This window comes from Corvus hawaiiensis, chromosome 26 (assembly GCF_020740725.1).
Source record: "Corvus hawaiiensis isolate bCorHaw1 chromosome 26, bCorHaw1.pri.cur, whole genome shotgun sequence".
NCBI lineage: Eukaryota > Metazoa > Chordata > Aves > Passeriformes > Corvidae > Corvus > Corvus hawaiiensis.
Genome location: NC_063238.1, coordinates 19,237,603 through 19,262,905, shown reverse-complemented (window position 1 = coordinate 19,262,905; position 25,303 = coordinate 19,237,603). Strand labels below are relative to the sequence as shown.

General features: G+C 36.7%; 1 protein-coding gene across 2 annotated transcripts; it reads left to right on the top strand.

Annotated features, from left to right (window-relative positions):
- The first annotated feature begins 87 nt into the window (after positions 1-87).
- On the top strand, positions 88-23,369 carry NBN (nibrin). 2 transcript variants are annotated; one of them, XM_048286345.1, is made up of 16 exons: positions 89-263; positions 1,829-1,962; positions 4,650-4,795; positions 6,161-6,320; positions 6,709-6,812; positions 10,965-11,082; positions 11,365-11,555; positions 12,625-12,725; positions 14,377-14,512; positions 14,960-15,223; positions 15,499-15,967; positions 17,946-18,032; positions 19,190-19,345; positions 20,368-20,481; positions 21,495-21,544; positions 23,168-23,369. In XM_048286345.1, the coding sequence occupies exons 1-16, from the start codon at positions 233-235 to the stop codon at positions 23,196-23,198; spliced, it is 2,292 nt and encodes a 763-aa protein (XP_048142302.1). In that variant the 5' UTR covers positions 89-232; the 3' UTR covers positions 23,199-23,369. The 2 variants fall into 2 exon arrangements, with proteins under 2 accessions (XP_048142303.1, XP_048142302.1); XM_048286346.1 differs by lacking the exon at positions 17,946-18,032 and having other exon boundaries at positions 88-263.
- Positions 23,370-25,303: the final 1,934 nt, after the last annotated feature.

Genomic DNA, 25,303 nt, shown 5'->3' with positions numbered 1-25,303 from the left:
CCGCCCCGGCCCCGCCTCGGCCCCGCCCCGCCCCGCGCACGCGCGCCGATCCACCGCTCCAGAGGTTGCGCGAGGCCAGTAGGCGGCGCCCTCCGCCGCGTCCCTCCCCTTAGCCCGGCCCGGCCCGGCCCGGCCCGGCGCGCGGGATCGCGGCGGCAGCGGCTCCCGGGATTTTCTCTCCCTGGCCTGGCCTCGTCCCGGCTCGCCGGGGGGTGCCGGGCGGAGCTCCAGGATGTGGAAGCTGCTACCCGCCTCGGGAACAGGTGAGGCAGCGCCAGATGCCGCCGCCGCTCCGGCGGGCTAGGCCCGGGCACCGCGGGCCTCTTCCCCGCCCCGGCCGGCGCCTGCGCGGCTCCCCGGGTGTGCCGGCGTGTTGGCTTCCACAGGGCTGGCTCCAGCCGGGCTTGCGTGTCCGTGCTGCTTCGGGCCAGTGGTGATCTAAGTCCTCGTTGCCCTGGGCATTCGTCCACGGCGAATCGTCCGTATTTCCCTGGAGCACTGCAGACCGCAGCGCCTGTTAAATCTAGTTGGGCTTTTCGAACCTGTGTGGGATGTCTTAGGGTGCTGCAGGTTACAGAGTCCTGCATTGTAATACCTGGAGAGTTGAGCTCTGAGGCAGCAGTCAGTCTCAGAAACGATGTTTAGCTATTGTACTGATGTTTCAAAGACTTAACTGTTGGGCTTCGTGGTGTTTCTTGGGTGCAGAGTTTTGAAACTAAGTCGCCCCTATACTTCACGTTTCCTTGTTCATATGAGCTTTAGTAATAGGTATCATATAATACATACATTTTGTCCTAAGTATTTATAAGGACACAAAACAACTGCATCCACTCTGTATTTCCTGGTTCACTGGGAGGAAATTTTGGATGTTTGATTTATTTCCTGGTGGCAACAACACCTAATCTTGTTGAAATGAACTGACTTACTGCCTGGAGAGCTCTTGAATGAATCAAAACACTCGTCATTCTATTCAGAATGATCATTTCTGCACAGTTCATATTTGGAAAGTTATTTGCCCAGGGTTGATAACTGGAATTTATCTGTATGTACTCACTTTCATCAAGAAACATTTTTGTTTCTGTTGACCAGTGGTAGCACACCTTTGGGAGGGAGTCAAGCCATTCACTGGGAAGCTACCATGGAGTCCAGGTGACAGGTACAAAGCGTAAGCTAAAGCATAAAGATTGGTCAGAAGCTGAACTTACTAAGTATCAATTTGATTTACATGCATATTTCCTTACATTCATTAGGAGGACATTTTCCTCTGAACCTCTTAATCTGTTATGTGAATAAATAATATAACCTCAAAAAATTATGTAACCTTGCAAAGGTGTTTTAGAAAACCTGTCTTACATTGTGTTGTGGTTTTTTTTTCTTCCAAATGTCACACTTAATCTTCAAGAAAGTATTGGTAAAAATATATTGTCCTTGAAGAAAGTGCGATGCCACTTTTGAAACTGCTTTATTTATGGTAAAATGTATCCTTTTATAGTGGACAGAGCAAGGGAGCAAGAAAGAAAGAGGTTTTCTCTATAAGGTAAATGCATAATTTTAATCAGCCTAATCAGCATCACAGAATTCAGTCACAGAATATTCTGAGTTGGAAGGGACCCACAAGGATCACTGAGTCCAGCTCTTAAGTGAATGGCACAGATGGGGATAAAACCTACAACCTTGGCATTATTAGCACCATGCTGTGAGCATAAATGATGCATGGCAAAGCTAAGACTCAGATGTGCTACTCACTTCTCAGTGTCTCTCCTATGTGCTTCAGGTATTTCGGTGTTTTTTGTAAATTGATATTTTTCTGGTTTTTGTTTATTTTCAGGAGAGCCATATCGGCTTTTAAGTGGTGTAGAATATGTTGTTGGACGCAAAAACTGCACAATTTTAATTCAGGATGATCAGTCTATCAGTCGAAGTCATGCAGTTCTGACCGTAAGTCAGCCTGAAACAAGTCCTGTAAGTAGCCACCATTTTACTGCATTATCAGTGCACTGTGGGGATAATTCAGGCTGCTGTGACCATGCATACTCTCATTTTGCTCTTACCAGTTTTATGCTTGGAGTAGAACTGTTGATAACCTGTCTTTTTTTTAAATCTTGAAGTTTATTTCATTTCCTTTACGTTTGTTTGCTTTTGTTGAGGAATTTAGAGGCATAATTTTAGTGGTCCAAGCTTTATTTTATCCCAGAGTGAAGATTCACTGCGAATTTGTATTAAAATAATCACTGCAGGAAAATTATGCAATTGAGTTTTATTACATAGACTACTTTTAGGTTCTGGGAAGTGCTTCAGTTGTTTTACTGCAGACTTAGTTTCTGTTTCATTTCACATCACTAATTCTCTATATGCTTAGGACACAGAAAAGAGTGTACCAAGGAGAATTAACAATCAGCAATTTATTGTTATGACATTTATGGATGTTTTGAAGCCAGATGGCAGAAATTTCATTTATGTAACCTTCTATAGTATGTAAAATAAAATACGTAAAATGTATTTTTTCCTTTAATACTGCAAATATTGAGTGAGTCCAGTGGAGGGCTATGAAGATGATAAGGAGACTGGAGCACCTCAGTTGTGAGGAAAGGCTGAGGGATCTGGGCCTGCTAGGCCTCGAGAAGAGATGAATGAGAGGGGACCTCATCAATGTCTGTCAGTATCTGAAGGGAGGGTGTCAAGAGGATGGAGCCAGGCTCTTGTCAGTGGTGCCAAGCAATAGGACAAGAGGCAATGACAGAAACTGGAACACAGAAAGTTCCACCTGAACATGAGTAAGAACTTTACTATGAGGGTAACTGAGTGTGTTGGTTTTGCATGGCCTGGTTTTTGGTAGCAGTGGAGCCACAGAGGTGGCTTCTGTGAGAAGCTGCTGGAAGCTTCCACTATGTCTGGTAGAGCCAATCCCTGATGGCTCTGAAGATGGACATGCTACTGGCCAAGGCTGGGCCAATTAGAGAGTTTGGTAACGCCTCTGTGATAACATATTTAAGAAGAAAATCAAAACAAAGGGGGCACAGTTTTTCTAGCCAGGGAAGAGGAGGAGGTGAGAACATGTGAGGGAAACAACATGGAGACACCAAGGTCAGTGAAGAAGGAGGGAGAGGAGGTGCTCCAGATGCCAGAGCCAAGATTCCTCTACAGGCTGTGGTGAGGACCATGGTGCAGCAGCTGTGTCCCTGCAGCCCATGGGTGCTCGGGGCTGCAGAGATCCACCCGCAGCCCGTGGGGGAGGTGCCCGTGCCAGAGCGGGTGGATGCCTGGAGGAGGCTGTGGTCCAGTGGGAGACCCGGTGGAGAGAGAGGGCCCTGCTTCCAGGCTGGAGCAGCCTGTCCTTGGAGGACTGCACCCTGTGGAAAGAGAGACCCACAGTGCAGCAGTGTTTGGAGGACTGTTGCCTGTGGAGGTAATTCACGTTGCAGCAGTTTTGGGAGGACTGCTGCTCATGAGGTTGGAGCCCTGCCAGAGAAGTTAGTGTAGAGCTGTCTCTGGTGGGAGGGACCCCACTGGTCTCACATGGGGAAGGACTCCTTTCCCTGAGCAGTGAAAGTAAACCTAGGATGGCGAACTGACCAAAACCCCCATGCCCTGTCTCCCTGTACTGGTGGTGGGAAGGAGGGAGGGGTTAGGGGAAGAAAAGGTGTTTTAAGGGCTTATTTTACTTCTCATTATCCTCCTCTGATTTTGTTAGTAATAAATTTACTTTGTACCTTTAAGCTGAGCCTGTTTTGCCCTTGGAGTGTTTTATCCCGGTCCTTATCTCAGCTCATGAACCCTTTGTTAATTTTTTTTTGCTCCTCTGCCCAGCTGTGGCAGGGGAGGGTGAGTGAGCGACTTCCATGGGTGCCTGTCGTTAGGCCAGTGTAAAACCACGACACTCAGCACTGGAACAGATTGCCCAGAGAGGTTGTGGATTCTCTATCTCTAGAGATACTCCAAAGGAGCCTGGAGGCCATCCTGAGTAATGTGTTGTAAGGAAACCTGCTTCAACAGGCAGGTTGGATTAGATCACTCCAGTGGTCCCTTCCAACCTGATCCATTCTGTGAAATAGCATGTAACTGCATGGCACAATTTCATAAAAACAAACTATCAGTGTTCTCACTGGCTTGTGAACTGCTTTGGAAATCAGTGTCTAACCAGAGATGCTGGTGTCTCCATGTCCTGCAATTTGGGGTAGACTAGCATTCCTCATGGAAGGAAATGCGAAAAACTGCTCTCAGGTGACTTTAGGCTTTTACTTACCATTCAGCCCAAAGCCCAGGATAGGGCTGAGTGGTAGGTAAAAACATAAATAATAAATCTCAGAGCCTTGCTAAATCGCTCTAGCTCAGGCTTTGGGCCAATGAAGGGCTGCCATGCACGGTCTCCAGAAAGACAAAGTGTAATCTCCAAAAAGACCAAGTGTAAGAAGTACAAAAGTTCTAAAGCTAAAAACATGTGTATTTTTCTCTCATTTCTTTACAGTGAAAAGCAGAAGATGAATAATTACATATAGAAAGCCTCATTGTCCAAAGTCTTTATTTAAGATGGTATTTTGTGGGCTGCTTCTTATTTATCTATCGCTTTGATCCACAGTGATAGTAACTTGTTTCTGATGAAGCTATCTCATTCTGATAAACTATAATGGCTTATTTATGTTTATTTTCAGAGTCAGTCTCTCTCAGTACCTATATTAACAGTAAGAGATACATCTAAGTATGGTACCTTTGTTAACGGATCAAACCTCAATGGTACTTCAAAGTCTTTGCAGTCTGGTGACAGAATCAACTTTGGAGTTTTTGAGAGCAAGTTTAGGTAAGTGCTTTGATTATAAAATACCAAGTAAAGAAATGGGCTTTTTAGAAGAGTATTTTAGCACATCATTCAACTTTGCAAGTGATACAGCAATGATGAAATTTTAGAAAGCAAAGGAGGTGACTACACTAACTTCTCTGGCAGGGCTCCAACCTCATGAGCAGCAGTCCTCCCAAAACTGCTGCAACGTGAATTACCTCCACAGGCAACAGTCCTCCACACCTGCTTCTGAAATAGTTTTTCCATTTTATTTTTATATAATTTGTTTTGACACTGGGAGGTTAAAATTGTAGTTAGAAAAGCAGTGGCATTTTAGAAGATAATGTGTCATGTAGAGTGAGTATTTCCAGGCTCTCTTTAGGCAAAAAACAAAGTCCTACACCAGATGAGAAGAAGGGAGAAAGGTTTAGAGTCTGTCTCAGCCCTTGTTAGCTGTTTGTAATGTAATGAGAAAAGAACTGACATTGCAGGAGAATGTGAACCCAATCTGCTATTTTTTTCCAAATTTAACATGGTAGCCAGTGCTGTCTGTTTATTTTTGGGAAGCAGTTCTGGAAATGAAGTGACAGATAAATAGAAAAAGTCTAATGACCATTAAAATCAATGTTAAAGTAACCAGAAGGTGACTTTGTGCCTTAAAATTTTATTCAGTTTTATCACTGCTTCTGGTATTATTTATTGTTATAAAAAGCTTGGCATTCTCTTCCAATTACTACAAAACTATTTTTTAATATTTTAGGTAAACATACTGAAATATGATACAGGCATCATACCACGAGACCAGATACATCGTGACTGTTGTACTAGGAAGTCTACAAAGTAGAAAGAAATTTAAATATTCTAAAAATGAAATAATGGAATTTGATATGTTTTGAATTTGATGTGGAAGATCTAAAATATATGTAAAGCTTATGGGCAAGGATAATGGCAATGTTAGGAAATGTTACTTGAAATTGCATTCTATGACATGTATATTTTAAGTACTAATCTGTTGCTGAACTGTCCTGTTGAGCATACTTTTGCTTTTGGGGACACACACTCAAATTTCTTTTGATATTCCCAGACCTTGTGCTATTGAAGTGCTAATTCTGTGTGATGTCTGTAAAAGACCCACAAGTCCATAGAAATATTTCAGACATCAGGTCAAATTGTCATTAATTTTTCTGAATAAAAATTAGTATTTTCTTTCTTCAGGAAAATTTAAATCAGGAAGATTTTACTTTAATCTAGATTAGAGTATGGGTCTTTTTATTTTTTTTCCTTCAGATTTCCCTGAGATAAAAATGTGATAGTTAAGTCGGCTCTGTTCATCACAATGATTGGTTGAATTAACTTAAGCAATTCTCTTTTACTTGTTCTTTGCAGAGTGGAGTATGAACCTCTGGTTGTCTGCTCCTCATGTTTAGATGTAGCTCAGAAAACTGCTTTAAATCAAGCCATCCAGCAGCTTGGAGGTCTTATAGTGAATGAATGGACAAAAGAATGTACCCACCTTGTAATGGTATCAGTAAAAGTTACTGTTAAGGTATGTTGAGAGTTTTCCCACTAATGCCAATTAAATTCTAGACCTGTTCAAGATTTTTCTCTACAAAATGGTGGTAAACTCTTCTTTTTCCAAGTTCAGAAGATGTGTGTGTCAATGGGAGGTTGAAGGGCAAGAAAACAAAAAAAACCAGTTTTGAAGACTTAGTGATTTTCATCAGTTGCCTTCTACGTTTTCATAACTTTAGTCAAGACACCAATTAAAAGCTAGGCTGTTAGAAGCAAAACAATCCCAGAAGCAAAAATAAACTATTGTGCATTTGTTTGTGTGACATTTTCCACATCTCAGATCTTAAAAAGCTAATGTCAGTTGAACCATATTCTATCTGAACTTTTTCCATGCAGTAAATTTGTATTTTCTGGTTTTTCAGACTATATGTGCTTTGATTTGTGCTCGACCAATTATAAAACCAGAGTTTTTTTCTGAATTAATCAGAGCTATTCAGTCCAGGCAACAGTTGCCAAATCATGGAAGGTAAGTTGCCAAATGATCGTATTTACTGTGTTGCAGATGAAATTTATGGGAGTTAGATGATAAATAACTGCACATTTATCTGATAATTTTTGTCATAATATGCGATTCACAGTAATTTTATTTGTGGAGAAATGCTTAATATGATTGACATTTTAATATTCTAGCAGTTTTATTGTTCTCATCCCTAGAATTATAAAATGAGCTCTTGGAATTGACTATATGCTTAGAGATGTTACTGTCTCTAAAAAGGAACTTGTTTTGTTAGTATTTAAATGTTGCTTCAAACACTTCCGGGAACTGATACATAAAAATAAAGAAATTACACTTTTATAAAAGAAATTGTATCAAGTTTATTTCATTAAGCAGATGTATTTTCCCAGAGTGCAGTTATTTACTGAGTTACAGTAAACTTTGATCAGAGTTAGCCTGACCCTCGAATTCCCTGAAATAGAAGAGGTTTTTAATTATCTGTTAAGAGATGAAGTGATACTAATATGCATTAGAATAAATAGAATATTAGAATAAAATATTTATTGTTTTCATGGTTAAATTAACTTCAAAAGGGAATTCTTAATTTGGAATCAGTAAATACTGCAGAATAGCTCTTCTGGTTATTTTCTTGATGTAAGAAAGTGTGAAATAGTCTGAATATTGTATGTGGCAGTTTCATCTGAGCCCATATTGCTACTCATTTTACCTTGAAAAGGAGACAGTGGTGTTTTGCTTGGGGGTTGTGGTTGTTGGTTTTTTATTGTACGAACACATGATTTATGCAGGTAAGAAATTTCTGCTGTGTATATACATTCATATGTGCATAAATATGCATATATGTTAGGAAATGGCAATTTATTTTCTTTAGTGAGTATGGTGGTAGCCACAGGTAGAGTAGTTTGAAGACTGAGGCTGGGTGGATACTAAACAAACTGCTAGTGCACATGTGGAAATAGAAACAAAACTGGAGAGGATTCACAGTGAGCTGTGCTTATTATGTGGTAAAACATATTTCACAGAATGTGACACTACCTTGTTAGAAGAATACAGATGCCAATCTGGAGCAATTGGAAGGAAATACTCCTTAGTTTCTAGATGCTACTTTACATTGGCAGGGTTTATGTAATATGTCAAATCAGTCATCTGTGAGTGGCTTAAAACTCATTTGTTCTTCATTTTTGGAAGAAAGGGAGAATCTGAATTAATTGTAACTTTCCCTTCTACTTCTGCATTGTTTTCTAAGGATGTAAGAAAACTAAACAAACTATTTAGTACTCTCTGAAATACTTTCCTGCGAGATTTTTTTTTCTTTTGTAGAGCAGATCATACAAGCCATCAAAAGCTAGTGATTGGTTGTGCAACTTGAAATTTGTTTGGTTGAATATTACCTGATGGTAATGCTGCTGTTCCTGTCTGTTACAGGAACGAGTAAACTGTGTCTTTGTCTCTTGAAACCAGGGCGTGTCCATTTAATACAGAAGTGATAATACAATTGAGCTTTTAAGTTCTCCCTAAAAAAGAAGCAGATGGGTATGCTTACATTTCTGAAATAATTTTGCTAACTTTCAAGATCCTGAGAGGAGCTGAACCGGCTAAAAGTTAGTGACACTAGCAGTATATACATTATGTAGCTTTCAAAGAGAGTTCTGCATCAAGCTAGATGAAACAGCTGATGTAATACACAGATCTATGTTTAAAACAATTGGTGTATTTTAAATAGGTCATGTTTTATGAGATGTAGCTTGTGGGAAGATACTGAAAATTTACTTATCAGCTGTTTTCATTAAATTTAAAAAAATACTTCTAATTTTGATAGGGAATCTCTATATTGTGCATTGTAGCTAGAGCTGACCTGAGCTGGTATATCCACAGGGCCCCGGACAGCTTGGAGCAATACTAGTTTGGGTGTGAAATAGGAAAAGTATGTTGAGATGGCAATACTGGGTGACACTATTAATTAAATCTTTACTATTACTGTAGAGCTCGTCCCTCCCAAAAAATCTAGGGAAACATTGTCTTAAAGTTCAGAAGAAAAAAATAATTAAAGTATCTTTTTTGTTTATAGTAAGATTTCATGTAATTGCAAACCTGCAGTTCCCATGTGAATGTGGAATTTTTTACGGTGTTACCCCAGTCCTCTGGTACTCTCTGACAACCTATGCGAGGAAGAACAGTAACTGAAGATTTCACAAACGGCTGCATAAGTGCTGTCCTGTATGAAATAACGTGTTTTATTACTGCAGTCCAGTGTCAATAGTGCAGGGCTTTGAAAAACAAGAAAAGTAACAGAGTTTTTAACAGAAATTCACTTAGAATCAAAATCTGTTCACTGGGAGATTCAAGGTTGTAGAGGATCTTTTCTGGATGATAGTGTTACTATTAACAGCTTATGAGGCCAGAATATGAGGAGCACTTCAGAATCCTGACTGAAAAAGACCATTGCCTTTTGAGCTTAGATCAGCGTTGGATAAGAGTTTATAATTAAAATCAAAGGTTGATGTTTTGGGGTATTATTTGGAGACAATCATCAGTTAAAGTTGTTTTCTGAAATTAAAAAATGGAGCTTTTAAAATATATTTATAAAGAAACTATACTCCAGTTTCAAAGTAGTGAAAACTGCTGTTTTTCTGTTTTTACTCATCCTTTCATCTTTAGCAATGACTTTGTCCCTTGTATTTATCTTAGGTTAATCACTGTCTATAGGATCTGGTATCAGAAGTCTTCTGGCTTAATAACTAAAATCTGAATTGCCCTATTTCTACCTTAAGTTACTAAGCTTTATCATTTCTATTCAATTTCAGTGCAACAATATTTTTGTAAACAGCTTTGAACAAGCTGCTGAAACTGATCAAATACTCATCTTTCAAAATCTGGTGGATTTAGGTTGCTTAATTTTCATTGTGTACATAAAGCTTCAAGAACTGATTGTGAAGAAGACATAAGAACGAAGATTACTGAAAAGCCTGTAACTATATAGCACATTTTAGCCTATCATAATTGAATTGGGTATTTGGATGAAGGAGAAAATTTATGTGCTTATTCTTGTGTTCAGTTTGAAATATATGAATGTTCACAGTGTTTGAGGAATGTCTTTTTATTTACAGATACTCGATTTTTTTTTTTTCCCAGAACTTCAGTATTTCAGCATTTCATGGAATATGTTTCTTGCTTAGAATCTGCCAATCTTTGCTGTTAAACTGAATTTCATTGGTGTGTTTCAGCATCTTTTTTTTTTTCCTGCATAGTAGTATGAGAAGGATGTATAATCAGCAGTCAAAATAAAGATAAGTAGTTCTGTGATCAGCCAAACTATGTACATAAACAGTTATTTGGGCACAGATGTGGTATAGTTTGGTTAAAATTGACCTATAGTTTCCCTCCTTCCTGATATGTGCCTTCCCCTTGCTCTGTCAGAACTGCTGTGGTAGGGAATATGTGGCTCAACGATCCTGTAAGTATCTTGAAATTATCAGTTAGATGCATATCCTGACTCTAGAGGCTTTGCATGCTCTGGGCATGCCATCATTAACTGCAGCTGTGGTCACAGGCTGTGACAAAATTTAGAGCTTCAGGATAGAATTTGATTTTTGCCTAAAATGTTTCCCAGCTAAACTCCTTCTCATTTTGCCTGTATTGGACAAAGCAGTAGAGAATCTGCATGATTAATCCCTTCAGTTCTCTATCCCACCAGCAAGTGTACTTGTCTGCTGTCATACTATAGGCTGTTCTCAAGTGTGGCGTTACACAATTTCTTGACACAGTAGAAGAGAATGAGGGGTGACTGCTCTCACCACGTGGAGGGTAGAGGAAGCAAGATGACTAATTTTGTGTGGAGTTTTACTGTTATCTGGAGTAAGTGCAAAATGAGGTGGCAGTCTCATTTGTCAGTATTGTTAGTAAGAATGTGGCTATGTGTACAGCAGTTTGGTTGAATACATTCCTAAAAGTGTTTTCAAAGTTACTGAAGTCTTGGTCTTATCTTCGATGTTGAGAAATTAGGGGCTCTGTTTCTTCTTAATAATCTCTTGAAAATTATTTCTGTAAGTAGTTTTAAGAGAGAAACACCGTATTTTAACTTCGGAACTTTAAACCAGAAAGGACTATGAGTCAGTACTGATAAGTGAATGTGAATTTTGTAACTTTCATTTTCTGTTCTTGCAGCTTTTATCCTCCAGTTGATGAGCCTTCCATTGGCACTGAAAACCTGGATTTATCTGAGCGTCATGAAAGGAAAAAAATATTCAGTGGAAAAACTTTCGTATTTCTAACCGCCAAGCAGGTAATCAGGCTTTACATTGCAAAAGTATTTCAGGGCTAACTAAGCACAGATTTGTTCACTCTGAAATCATACTCATTCTGGGTTCATCAGGAAAGAAGGATTTCTGTGTATTTATCCTACAGTACAGTGGCCTAAGCAAGATAAAATATAGAGGAGAAACAGAACACATTACATCTGCAGTAATGCATCAGTGAGAAGCCCTGTGCTGATAGTTCTGTATTCTGATACCTCTAAACTGACTGCATTCTAAGATTTTTGTTTTTATTTGCATTCTTTTTTTAGCACAAGAAACTGGGTCCAGCAGTTATTCTTGGAGGAGGAGAAGTAAAGTTGATGACAGAAGGAAGAAAAGAAATGCCTTTACTACTTTCTCCTGAAGTTTGTGTAGTTGATGTGGGTTTGACAAACTCTCAGATCTCAGGATCTGACTCTCTGAGAAACTGGACTGATTCCATTCTGACTATCTTGGAAAGGTACAGCATTGTTCTCTTGTACAGCGGTGCAGTAATTTCAGAACTGTTAAAAGAGACTTGGTCGTGGTATTTGCGTACATATTTAAGCAGGAGGCTGATTATAAAGAGGACATTTTTTCATTGTTCTAAGTAGTTAGCAGAGTAACTAAAACTTCCTGAAGTGGGAAAGAAAGGAGTTGGCAGTTCGTGAGGATTTGATGGAATTTCTGTTTTCTTTTCTTTTTATTATTTTTTTGTAGAACTCAGTTCTACAAAAATTCATTGTAATGAAACTGCTTTAAAAATTACAGACAGCAAGTAGTTTCTCTTCTACTATTTAAAGTAAGTTAAAATTAATATATTATAAGAATGCAAAATATATCATTTATGATATTGCATTAAATATATGTATTTCATCAAAAAGAGATGAGATGGCACCTTGAGGTCATGTGGTTCATTGTTATGTAATTATTTGTATACAGTGTTTTTGAAGAACAGCTTCTGTATAATGAAAATTAGTTTTTGTTTTGATGATAAGTTTTGTTTGAGAGGGCAAACTGCATATATTATAGATGTTAGGATTATCATGATGCCATTTTATTAAAACAGTGAAACAAAATCTCAATCCTTAACACATAAACCTAGTTCCCCTAAATTTTCCTTCTGGGTAGAGAAGATGGTACTCAATCTCTCCTCATGGCTGTAGTACAGAAGATGGGGGGTGGTGGGCAGGGTGCGTGACTTGTAAGAAATGGTCTCAAGTCTCTTTTCACACATTTTTGAATTAGAGGTAGAGTATAATTGGTTAAATGCCTAAAAATCTGGAAAGAAGAGATGTATTGGCCAGATTACTGGAGCTAGACAGTGGCTACAGCAGCAGGAAACATGGGAGTTCATACATGTAGAACATGGCTATAATGAAGGATAATTGTGCTGACTTACTGTATTGGGAAAAACTGTAGTGTAGGCTGATTTTTTTTTTTGGAGGAGGAATGGACAGTTTTGTACTGTGCCATACCTGTGCCCATGTGCCTATTTGTCTTTGAATCTGTACTGAAAAACTTTTTTGTTTTAATTTGTATATTGACAGCAAGAATCTTAGGGCTGTTCCAGAGGCAGAAATTGGATTGGCAGTTATCTTCATGTCTACGGAAAAATACTGCAACCCTCAAAAGCAGCCTGCTTCCAAAGGTAATTAGAAGAAGGGTAGTAATAAATTAACAGCCTCAAAGAGGCAGTATTTCTTTTTGTGTAGGAGCATCAATTACTAACGTTAAAGTTGTTCTGTTTTGCAAGACCACTAAAAAAGAGTGACATTCTATGAAAAATGTATAGGACTCCAAAGAGGTAATTGGTTTTTAATGGTCTTGCAGTAAATTGCAATGAAGATTATATGACTCTTAGATGTAAATAAAAAAGTAGATCTAAAACTAGCCTAAAAGGCAGACACATAGAACAGTGACCTTGAAAGGAAAGGTACTTTAAAAACATCTGAAGTTCATATTTTTAGTGACCACTGAATTCATATGTATGTGGTAGTTTGAATTCCATGCTATTCTGTCTTTTCATAAAAGACTGGGGTAATAGGGAAGTAAAAGGTGAAAGTTAGAAATCAAGAGAATAAGAATGGAATTAATTTATTAAGGCTTGCTTTTTTTTCTTTTTTTCCCTCTGCACAAAACAGAATTTGCTTTAGGAAAATACAATTACCTCCCACACAGTTCAAAACTAAAAATAATCTTTCCATAAGAAGTTAAGGCAATGAGACATGATTGCTACATTTGCTGAAGTAGTAGTTTGGGGGTGGACATTCCAAGTCTTGACTTGAAGCTTATATTTGCTAATGCAGTAGTAATAAAAGTCAGACAGACATTTTGAGAGACAGAAAAAGGTTTTTGTCTAATTCTCTTTTCATGCCTCTTCATGTTGTTCTATATTTTGTTGCTATAAAATTTTCAGAATTATGTTTTATAGATTGTTTTTGTTCTACAAAATGTTGTATCAGGTAGAAAATCCTACCATTATTTTAAAAAGCAAAGGAAAAAACCCATAAGTTTGTCTTTATATGTAGGACTATTACTTACTTAAAAATATATTTTGAACAGAGAAACACATACACGCAGTACTTCCAGAGACCTGAAAAATATTTTGGTTGACTGATATTCTTGTATGAATAACTTGCGTATGATCTATTGCCTGTCCAATTAGTTTAGAAAATATCACAATATTAGTTGTCAGATTAAGTTTTAAGATTCTGATCCTTCAAACACTGCATGAATCAGAAATGCTGATTCTTATTTCCAGTCTGAACGATTCAGTTGGATAAAAGTTGTCTGAAATTGCGTAAACAGACTGTATATCAGACTTTTAAAGGGAGCTGTGTTTACAGTTGAAAAAACTCGTATCCCAGATACAATAATCACATTAGAGATCATAAAAGAGTAAGTAAAAGGAATTTTGTGCTCTGACAGTTTTGCATAAACTATATATCGCAGGATATATATTTTATTTTTTGCATAAAATGTATACCACATGATTTTTTAAGTACATTTTGTATATACTGATATATGATTTCCCTTTATGCTTCATTTTTATTTAAGCATAATTCCATTACTTAATCAGTGGAATATTTAGTTAAATCTGAATTACAGAATATGGTCCTTTAGAACTATTTTTTCAGGTTTTTTTTTAATTAATAAATCTGCTTATTTTTAAATTAAAATTGCTTTAAGACCATTTTACAAAGATCTCACCTGATCAGGTAGTAATGTGTGATATCACGTGCAAAGAAACACAGCTTTGACATTAACCTTCTAATTCTTCTCTTGTGTTGGTCTTGCAGCTGTATCTGAAAGTTTTCCTGCATCAGCCGTTGTAGGCCAAACCATTTCCCACAGTTTGGCTGTGGATGAAACCATAATGCCAACTGCTGCAGATAGCAGCACATTTTACATAGCTGATACAGAAGAGCAGACATGGTAAAGTATTCATAGAAATTTCTAAGCTAATACTTGCAAATAAAACAATCTTTTGTGGCAGAGGAACTGTATCATTGCCATGGGCAAAGATATACAGTGTTAAAAATGGCATTTACTAAATTGTTGTCACTTGTCTGCAGTGACATAATTTTTGCTTTTGAGTGCTAGATTACAGAAACCATCCCATAGGACTTCGATGACTCTTTCAAATGCAAATGTAGATGCTGCATATCTGTCTTGACTTTCTGAACTGTCACAAATTTTCAAACCATTTCACAATCATAAAAATATTTTGATCATAGCAGATTTTACAGTTTGTTTTAGCACATTGTTTGTAAGTTTATTCAAAGTACAGGTATAGCTTTTTTAAAAAGTGTGTCTCTGATTTGATGTGTCTTTGGTAACTTCCTCTGTGTCATTTAGTATTTTTTTTTCTCTCTAATCTAGTATGGAGATAGAGAATACTTCCCAGGTGCATAGACAAGGGAAAATGGCTTTCCAGGATACAACTGCCATAAAGAAAACCAGTAGCACAAGTGGCAGTGTAAGTGCAGGAACATCGATGCCTAGAGGGAACAGAACATCTGGGTTAAGTGAAAGAAGTCAGCCTGTCTCACCATCTAAAATTGCAGAAGCTGGCAAACCTCGTGAGGGTGCTTCACGTCACCAGTCGAACTCAATTACAAATTACTTCCAGGTAGCTAGAAAAAGGTACGTTGAAGTGTTCTTGACATTACTTCCCTTGTTGGTATGTTGGTGCTGTTTCTGGAAAATTTCAACTCAAGCAATGTACTTTCAATCTGACACATACTTAAAAAGGTAATTTTTAGATCGAATTCCTAGAATGAAAAGGTTTTCCTTGAGGGAACTTTAAATTTCACAATGCAGTCCCTAAAACCCCAGAAGCTGTTATGTTGTGGGTACAGCTAATCATACTCAAAAATGCTTTTGTAATTTCTTTCTTTTGTAATTTATTTCTGGCTAAGGGAAAGAGCTGAAGAAGAAGAGACATCTGTACCCAAACTAGCAAAATTGGAGGAAAGGTCATTGCCTCTTTCCAAATGCACTGAATCCACAACTTCATCAATCTGCAACAGTGAAGCAAAACAGCATCAAAAGAAAAATAACATCCTGGACCCAAACCCAAATTTTGCAGTAGAAGACATGGGTGTAAAGCTTATGAGGGAAAGTGGCAAGCTAACGAGTGATAGAACAGACACTAAAACCACTTCTAGTGAAAATCATGCACCAAAAAAGAGAAAGGAATTAGATGATACATCTGAAGATACAGAAGCACTAGAAATTGTGTTTAGTGGAGACCTAGACTGGGAAGATCAAATGGCAGATCATGACCAGGAAGCTCAAGGTAATACACGAAAAAAACAATGTTTGGAAGCCAAAGGAAGCAGGATTCAAGAAGTAAATGTAAATCAGAGAGAGGAGAATAAAGTATTGGTAAGTTTTATATCTTCTTGTGTGCCTGATCTTGAAATCTGCAACTCTTTTAGGAGGATGCAGTTAGCTTTTTTAAGGAGGAGGCTGCCGGCATACAGGAAGTGGCTTTGTAAAATTTGTTTGCTTAAATCTCATACATCCATTGTGGTTCAGAATGATTAACCTGTTACATGTGAACGTTGCAGTTTTACACATACCTAAATGTTTTTTCATTCTTCTGGACATTTTTTCTTTGTGAATTGAGAGCTGCTTGTATTCTGAATGCTTTCTTTTTTTTTTTCCGCTTTATATACTGTAAGTAGAACAGCAGAATGGTCCAAGAAAAACTTCTCATATTACTTGTTGCTGTGTTAATTATAATGGTGTTATTTATACTAAGATACTACTAAATTATCTTTATGTAATTAATTTTCTAAAGAAACTTCTAGCTGACCTCCTCTGTTGAAAACCACAGTAGTGTCCAAGATCTTCTAAGTCAGAATCTTTTGATATTGTGTGAAAGATTGTTAAAATTCCTGTATGAGAAATTTTAAAACAGAACCCAAAACAACAGCAAACCCAAAACACAGCTTGTGTTTTTGTGATTAATTTTCTGGTTTTGTTTTTGACACTAAGGGAATTGTCTAAGAGATATGAAGAAAACAATACCCCTTGAGTTAACAGTGGTTACTTTGTTGAAAAAAAAAAAAGGAAAGCGGGTTTGTAAAGCAAAACAATATTGAGAGATTTAGACTATTAAAAATACCATAGGAATAAAAGAACAGCTTTATTTTTGGTTTATTTAAAATATATGTATTAAACCTTACTGTCCAGTCCATTTACAGTGTAGGCAGTGTTTAAATGTTTAAAAGTTTAATTGCATGATTAACTGGATTTGCAAAATTCCTTGGACCACATGATAATTAGTAATTGTCTGTGCATCCTTAGGTCAAACCAGCTTGACACTTTGTTGATGCTTTACTGGAGCTTGCTTCTGGTGAAGTGTGAACTTTAACTTCATTATAACGCTCTTTTGTTGTGTGCGACTAAGAGGCACACGTTGAAAGACAAGTCCTATAATTTAGAGAATTACGTTTCTTGCTTTTTATACTATCAGAGAGTAGGTACTTTTTGTTAGGTCTGACCATACTGACAGACTAAAATTGGTGCTTGGAATAGTCTATTGAATTTTGTTGTGGCTTGGAAAGTTTTTCTAGTCTAACTTCTTGTCAGGGTTCTGAAGGACAAAAAAAAATTTCTGTGCAACTTAACTAGTACTTTAGCAGATAATGCACTTAAAGTTTCTGCTGAAAAGCAGTCTTCTAATAGTTTAATAATGACCTACTTTATTAATGTGAAATATATTTCCAGTGGACTAGGAAGGAGATTTCATGATAAAGCTCCCCAGGCAAATTTGATGAATATTTTCTCTAAGTGTAGATGTGCCTTGTGTATCTGGCAAGACAAAGAATGTTAGCAGTTGACTCAAAACCTACAGGATGCATAAAGCTGATTTGATATTTTATCAACTATTGAAAATAATTGTTGTAATGCCAATCTGGTTTTAAACTATAGGACAGAATCAACCTGCAGAACTTTCTTGTCCTAGTAATGAAATGTCCTTTCTGCACACATGTACACTTCAAATATCAAATTGAAAATACTACTTTTTATATTTAAAAGCTTTTACAGTTTTCCAGAACCTGACAGGACTTTGAAGATTGTACAGATGGACAAAACTTCCTAGTGTATAATAAAGAAAGAAAAAAAACCAAGTGAGCAAATAATAGTGATTTTTTAATAGAGAAAGCCTCCAACCATTGTTACAGTGTGCGTAAAATCATAAAAAATCTAAAGTAGAGGGCAGTTTCTCTTCTGTCTAAATGTTTATATTGATTTGTATATGTTTACTCTACCGTAAAGAGCAGAAAACAATTTTATGTAATTAAATTTCCATTTCATTTGAGCTTTATATTTAAAATAATTTTTAATCAAATAGAAAGAAGATGAACTTGGATCAGTTCTAACTTCAGAAACGAGAAGTAATATTAAGCAAGAGTCACCAGACTTAAGGAGCGAGCTGATTGTAAGTTTGAACAGTGAACTTTAAGAAGCATTACAAAAATATATCAAAATTTTGATTTTAAGAACATAGTATTTCTGGATCCTATTTCAGGGTAAAGGAGGTTTGGAAGATTGTACTCGTTAATGTAATCATATGTAAATTTGAATAGTGCAGTCCAACTTACAGACCGTGGAAAAAAAAGAGCATTTGTAGTTCATCTGTGTGCTTCTGTAATGGCTTTTGGGTGGATACTTAAGGTGACTGAAACTACAGGTAATTGTATTAAGCCTTCAATGTGGTTAATACTTGTACTGATGTTTTTCTTAGATTACTTCTTAAAGACCTGCCAAGTATGTAATCTTGTCTGCTCTAAGATCACAACTAGAATGGAGGAGATGGACCATTGGGAAAATGGATGTGATATACAATGATTAACATTAGATAGTGTGCTAATTTTTTGTAGGTGAGATGAAGGAAGGAGAGAATTGCTTGCAGTGGCAGTGAGGCAAAGGAGACTAGGCTGAATGAAATTGAAAAAAAAAATTCTGAAGAGATATTAAAGTGTAGCCAGTCAACAAGGGGCACAATAATAGTTTTTCATCTACATACAAAAAACAGCTGAAGAAGAGGTATACCACAGTGCAGGGTCAGCTGAGATTAAAGGACTTATAGTTATACTTTGCTATAAAACCACTGTACTGCATATGGGCTGGAGCTGTCCTTGAACATAGTTTAATGTTACTTGTGAGCTTATCCTGCACCCAGACTTCTTTTGAATCTGCATAGTTGTAGTCCCAGGCAGCAAAGTGTTCATGCAGACTTGCTCGCATATGAGCATTCTCATGGACAAGAATAATTTGATGCATTGATCAAATTCAGCTTATAGCCCTAGAGTTGGCCGGGTAACTGTAGGCTAGAATTGAGATGTTCAGCCTTGTCTTTTGTGAAGTATTTAAATACATGAGAAACAAATTTACTCTATTCATGGTATATAAGAAAGCTGAGAAGTTCATACATCTTCTTAGCTTCTAGCACTACTGCTATTTCTCCTCACTGTTTCTTAAACCTAACTTTTGCTCAGCTCTGCTTGCAATAATTTCTTTACAGTTTGTACTGTTAGATACGCTGTATGTCTATTCGCACACTTGCATGCTTCTTCCTTTTTCTTCCCACATAAGAACCACAGCAACCTGCAAGATGACTCCAGCAGTCTCCCTAGCAGGCTTCTGTTGACTGAGTTTAGATCTCTGGTTGTCAGCCATCCAAGACAGAACAGTCGTCTTACTGGAAATACCAACTATGGGGGAAAGAAAAATTTCAAAATGTTCAGAAAGGTTAGTGTGTATTTTAAATGGTCACAAGATGGCACTATTTGAAAATATTAAAAAGTGTTCAGATTGTAGAAATAGCCTTCAGATTGTAGAAATATGTTACTAAAGATTTTTTATAAATTGATAATAACTAAAGAAAGAAACAATTTAAATACCATATTATACTGTAAACAGATATTTTGTTAATTGGCTGAAGAAGTACCAGGTTGACAAAGGCTTACCCTGTGCTAGATTATTTAGATACTTGTAGTGCTTATTCCAAGCTATTACTTGGAATAAGTCATTTAGTGATGGTTACCATAACTTCTGGTTGTACCTCCAAAAGCTAGCAATTCCACTTCTCCAAAGACCTATACATACAGTGTAGGCTGATTGAGAACCTTCCATTTTAACTAATAAATTTTGCATTTCTACATAGAACTAAATCTGTATCATACAAAAGTAAGGTGATTGCTTGCTTGGGTCCGGAAGACAATTGCAAAATGATTCTTAGTGGTCAGTGTAAAAGTACCACTTCAGCTTATATTAAAAATAAAATAAAAATGAAAATCATATGATACGACTAGAAAGGCATTTTAGTAAAATAAGTGTGACTAGAATGTGATTACATAGTACTACTTCCTGGGAGTTCCTGGGAGTATACTCTCATTTTTAAATAATGTTTTAATTTTCTGATATTTTCCACCATTTTGTAACAGATGCTTATGCAGGCTGACAATAAAATATAAACAGTTTTTTATCGATATTTCAAACTCCATTTAATGCACTATCAAATTTATTTAGCATATTTAACTTATGAGATGTATTTTTTGTTTGTTTCTTTTTGTAAAAGGAGGGAGTTAACAGCTTTCTGTAAATGGTTTTTTAATTTCAGTCACTTTTGAATATGATTTTTGAGTGTTATTCAAAGAAAGACTGGCTTACTTTCTTCTGTGATATCTGAATAGACTTTCTGAATTTGTTAAAATGGATCTTTTACTTGCACTATGCTTGCCTTGTAGTTGTAAGAATTTATTGTCCAACAGGTAGCTTACCCAGGGGCAGGACAACTTCCACACATCATTGGAGGATCAGATTTGATTGCCCACCATGCTAAAAAGAATTCAGAGCTAGAAGACTGGTTAAGGCAAGAAATGGAGGTAAGAAATTATTTTTTGAATACGATCAAATAAAAACTTGACTAATGTAAGTGGTCATACCAACCTGTGATCATTATGGAAATACTTCAGGATTTTATTTTTTAAATAAAACCTCAGTTAGTTATCCACACATGCTCATGGGAACGTGTACAGTAGTAAAGTCACTGAATGTCAGAGGTCAGTGGTAACACTCATCTTTATCTGGTTATTTAATTTCATTTTGCATGCAACACTCATCTAGTCAGAAATATTTATATAAAGTGAAATCAATAACCTAAATGAGATTGATCTTTTGATGAGTGGAATAAGTGCTGTGTAAACTTGTGACTTGTAAAAGTGTGACAGGGAGCTAGAAATAATTTCTTTATGGTTAACTGTGTTTAAGTACTTGTACAGTACAGTTGATATTCTACTCTTGAATAGAACAGAAAATGCATGAGTAAAATTCTGTTGGAGTATACTCCAACAGAAGAGATGTAATAAGAATAAATTTAATATTTTTTGTTTTGTGCAAATCCTCACCTTTATATATAGAAGTCCTAAAAAATATTTTATCGTGGCAGTTGTCTGGCACTTTCATTTTCTGATAGTATCCTTAAAAATACTTGCTGATGACTCATATTGTTTCCACAGCCTGATTGAGATCCAGTTGCATCAACACTTCTTATCTCATTTTTTTTTAATCCCTGAATATAGATAATGATAATTAAAATTCCCTTTACACACAAATAATCAGATAAAAATTTCTCTACTTCTGTAATGGGGCTTAAAGCCCAAAACCCCACATTTCTGGCCAAAATTGACATATTTCACAAACTATTCCATTTAATTAGTTGGTATCAGTAGCCAAATTCGAGTAGTGAAATAACTTGTCTAATGTGAATATGCACTAAATGGAGTCCTTAGAGAAAACTTATTTCCTTGGGAAAACTTTGTTAGTGCAGGAATATTGTTTTTCTAGTTTGTTCACTAGAATTACCCTTAACAATCAAATATTAAATAAACTTTCTCAGGAACAGGACAGATATGCAAGAGAAGAATCACTTGCTGAGGATCTCTTTAGGTAAGAGTTTTATGTTTGTACTTAGAAACGTTTATTTTTTGCATCACATCTTTTTTTGGACAAATTTTGATTTTGGAAAAGACTACTTTGACTATTCTTTTCAAAATTTAATGTATACCCATGTATAGAATATAGGCAAAGTGATTCAGTAATTTCTCTGGAAAACAAACTCTATCCAGGCTTCATTTAACATGGAAAATGGGTGGAGGTGAGGTGGAAGAGATAACATGAAAAGATGTTCATGACTGTCTGTGTCAGCATCTCTGTAGCGAGTCACAGACAGGGTTGAAGCTGCTGTTGTTTTGGTGTGAGGTTTCCATCATGTATCATCCCCTGCTCCTATCTGCTTTATCCCCCCATTCCTCCCTTGCCCCCTCTTCCATAGAATTTGCTGTCCAGAACACATTTAAGCGTTAGAACGAACGTGTTACAATGCTATAACAATAAAATCAAATAGATGTTTTGAGAGTTAATACAGGGGCCTCATTTTATTTAGCAAAAATTTCACTACTTTCTATATTTTTCATGTGAAGAAACAAGTGACCGGTGTTTGACTTCTCACCTGTCGTGAATTTGCCTAACAGCAAAAGCTGTGCATTTCAGTAGAAAAATGTATATTGTGAAGGATTTTTTTTTTTCTGAATCACTATCAAACAAACGTGATACTACATATCAATACCTGTAAGAGCCATTCAGAAAATCCTATTGCATTAACAACTTGCTCTATTAACAGTTAATAATAGAGCATTTCTTTCAAAGGGTATACATTAAATTTTTGAAGACTGAGTTGGATAGTAACAACAGTGATTTCTACTACCTTTCTAGCTGTGTGGTGATGTAATTTGGCTCACAAGTTGTCACATCTTCCTGTCTAAGAGAAGAATCTTGATGAATAAGAGCAGAATTAGTGAAAGTAAAACTGCCTGATCATTCACTTGTGTCTAAGTTATTCATGCATGAATACAAAACACATCAGAATTCCAAAGAAGTGACAGGATTTTGGGAGACAAAGCACAAATGGAAATGGCCAAGGGATAGCAATGTCAATTTGAGTCAAACTATAAGCATATTGCAGTAAATCAGGTAACTACTTAGTATATCCAGAAAGTAGCTCTAAATTTCTAACAGTCAATCAGAAGCTGTATAAAGGGGAAGGTAGGGCAAGGATCTGCTTTATGTAGGAGTAGGAAGCAGCAGAAAGGTTTTTGAATGAGTTGTGGCCAAATGTACATAAATGTAAACTTACAGGATCCCTTTCCCCTTCCTCCTCTTTGGTTTTTTTGGTGTCCTTTTCCAGTAAAGAACTTAGTGTTGGGACATTAAAGGCTTGGAGAAGCTTGTTCATACATCAGGTTTAAAGGCTGTAAGTAGTTAGGAAATACGAAAATTTTACTGAAGGTTATCTCTAGTTCATACACAGATTCTACCTTAGGCATCCTTCAGTCCACTTGTAGTAACTGCAGTTAATTATAGGAGTGTAGTCAGAGAAAGGACTGAACACTTGGCCATTCTCTTGTTATGAATATATAATAAAGCTATTTACATCACGTATATCTAGATCTATATAAACTTTGAATATCATTGTTTTACTTATTAGTGACAAATTTTATTTTTTTGTTGCAGATACGATCCTAACGTGAAAAGAAGAAGATAAATTGTGACCTGGATTTACAATGTTTCTCTGGCAAAACCTGTTTTCTGTTCCTTAGGTTTCCTGGTTACAGTGTGTATGACATTCCTATATATGACCATCTGAACTATGTATTATTGTAAGACATGTTTTCTAAGTCTTGCTTTTATTAAAGAAAAAGAAAAGTTCCTTTCACTGCTTGGTACTTACAGGTTGCACATTTTCAAGACCTTCCCATTATTCACTTCAGAGTAATGCTTAGTAAAATACCATAGATACTTAGGATTTCATTTTAGGCTCTTTCTAATGTTTGTTTATCACTACTGTATTGGGAAAGAAAAAGGAAGTTAGCATCAGGCTATTTTTTCTCTTTTCAGAAAGGCTTTGTTAACTGGGTATTTTCAAGGGTGTTATATTAAGAATTGAAAATCTATTGAGGCTGAGATGCAACTGGTATTTGATCATGATATGATATGGTTGATATGATATGATCATGATATGAGTCATAATGAATCACTTCTCCGTGGTTCATTATGTAGAGCATGTACTATTGTTACTGTTACAGAAGATCTTGGAACTAAAAAAACCCAGCTTTTTGTTGGTTTTTTGCTTAAACATACTTTCATTTACACCTTTAAATCAGTGTGGTTGAATGTTCATTTGTTAAATGAACTTCCAAGCCAGACAAAGTCTTCAAAGAGCTGTTGCACTCCAATTTGGGATTTTAAATTATTTGACCTATTTCTTTCTTTCGTGCCTTTACTTTTTGCAATCACTGTGTAAAAATATGGCCTTCAAAATAGGTCAATTAACAGAGAAACAATTGCTTGTTTGTGGATTAGAAGAGCTCATTTTAGTAATCTGAGAACTTGCAATTTGTGAGATTCCCCTGGAAGTACAGTGAAAAAAAATTTCCAGACCTCCTGCTCAGCTGTATGAAGCCATCACATAGCAATAAAGATGGACAGTAGCTTTATTGCATCCTCTTTCAAGAGGGAGGATCTTTCTTCATGTGAGGAAGTAATCTGGTTGATGTAATTGAATTGACACAAACAAAATTTCTTCCTCTGCCAAGACCTCTGAGCATATAAGGAAGATGAGCTGCACTGTTTGAAGCTGCTCCATTGTGTATCAGATCTAAAGAGCAGCATTGCGAGATCTGTGTATATCAAGATAGCAGATGTGCTGAAGTCAACATGGTTGAACCATGCAGAAAATATTTGGTCTTCCAAAGCCAGTGTTTTCTCATGTCTGTCTTGGCATCTTCTTGCTGATCAGCAATGTCCAGAGTGATACACAAACTGTAGCCCAATACTTCTGAGTTCCACAAAAGCTGTGAGAGTGTTTGCGTGAGGGTACATCTAATCTTACCCACCAAATACCTTTAAAAAGACTGTTCTTAAGCAGTTAAAATTCTTTCTGGAGGAGATGTACTGACTGTTGCACCCTCAGTTGAGTTTTTCTACTATCACTGAGAATTTCCAGGTTTTCTGGCTGAAGACCTGGTCCAACAGAGCTCTTGTAGACTGCTGAGGTTTTTGATTGTTGTTACTAAATTCAAGCAAATAGCTTGGATAGCAGAGTATCAATGGACAAGATTCTTCAGAAAGGTTGTAATTAAAGCCTTGTTTTTGTAAAAAGCAACTGGATAATTTCTGAAGTGAAAGGACAAAACATGAAATGTGTAGGGGCCTTCTACAAGAAAGTAAAGGCTGAGTCCTTTGCTGCTCAGACTGCAATCAGCTAGGGCTCAAGCAACCCTGCTGATATAGCTGAGAGCGCTCTTGTTCATGTTTTATGATTTTGGGCTCTTCAAATCCAGTTTCCCAGACAGCTGAATTTACCAGCTTTGATACTTTTATTTTTTTAATTTAGTGTTTTAAGAGTTTCAGCTCAGAATATTCTAACTTGAGGGTCCCTAGTAGGTGATACAGTGTGGTTTGTAATACAGTTTCAGCTGCTGTCCAGTTGATGAAAAGCCTGCCACATTAGTGCACCTGAGCTTCTGCTATTTCAGTATAAAATTATGCTTGCATTAAAAAGTTTAGACATACAGACCTCTTAGCTATGGCTTAAATTGTAATTCTAAATTCATGTAACATGTCCCATTCATAATTCTGAAGTCTTCC

What these genes read in the sequence shown, in the direction of transcription:
- NBN (XM_048286345.1), top strand. Translation starts at nt 233, where the DNA reads ATGTGGAAGCTGCTACCCGCCTCGGGAACAG. An exon ending in GATACAGAAGAGCAGACATG is followed by an intron (nt 14,513 to 14,959) that starts GTAAAGTATTCA and finishes TCTCTAATCTAG; the next exon opens with TATGGAGATAGAGAATACTT. An exon ending in ATTTCAAAATGTTCAGAAAG is followed by an intron (nt 19,346 to 20,367) that starts GTTAGTGTGTAT and finishes ATTGTCCAACAG; the next exon opens with GTAGCTTACCCAGGGGCAGG.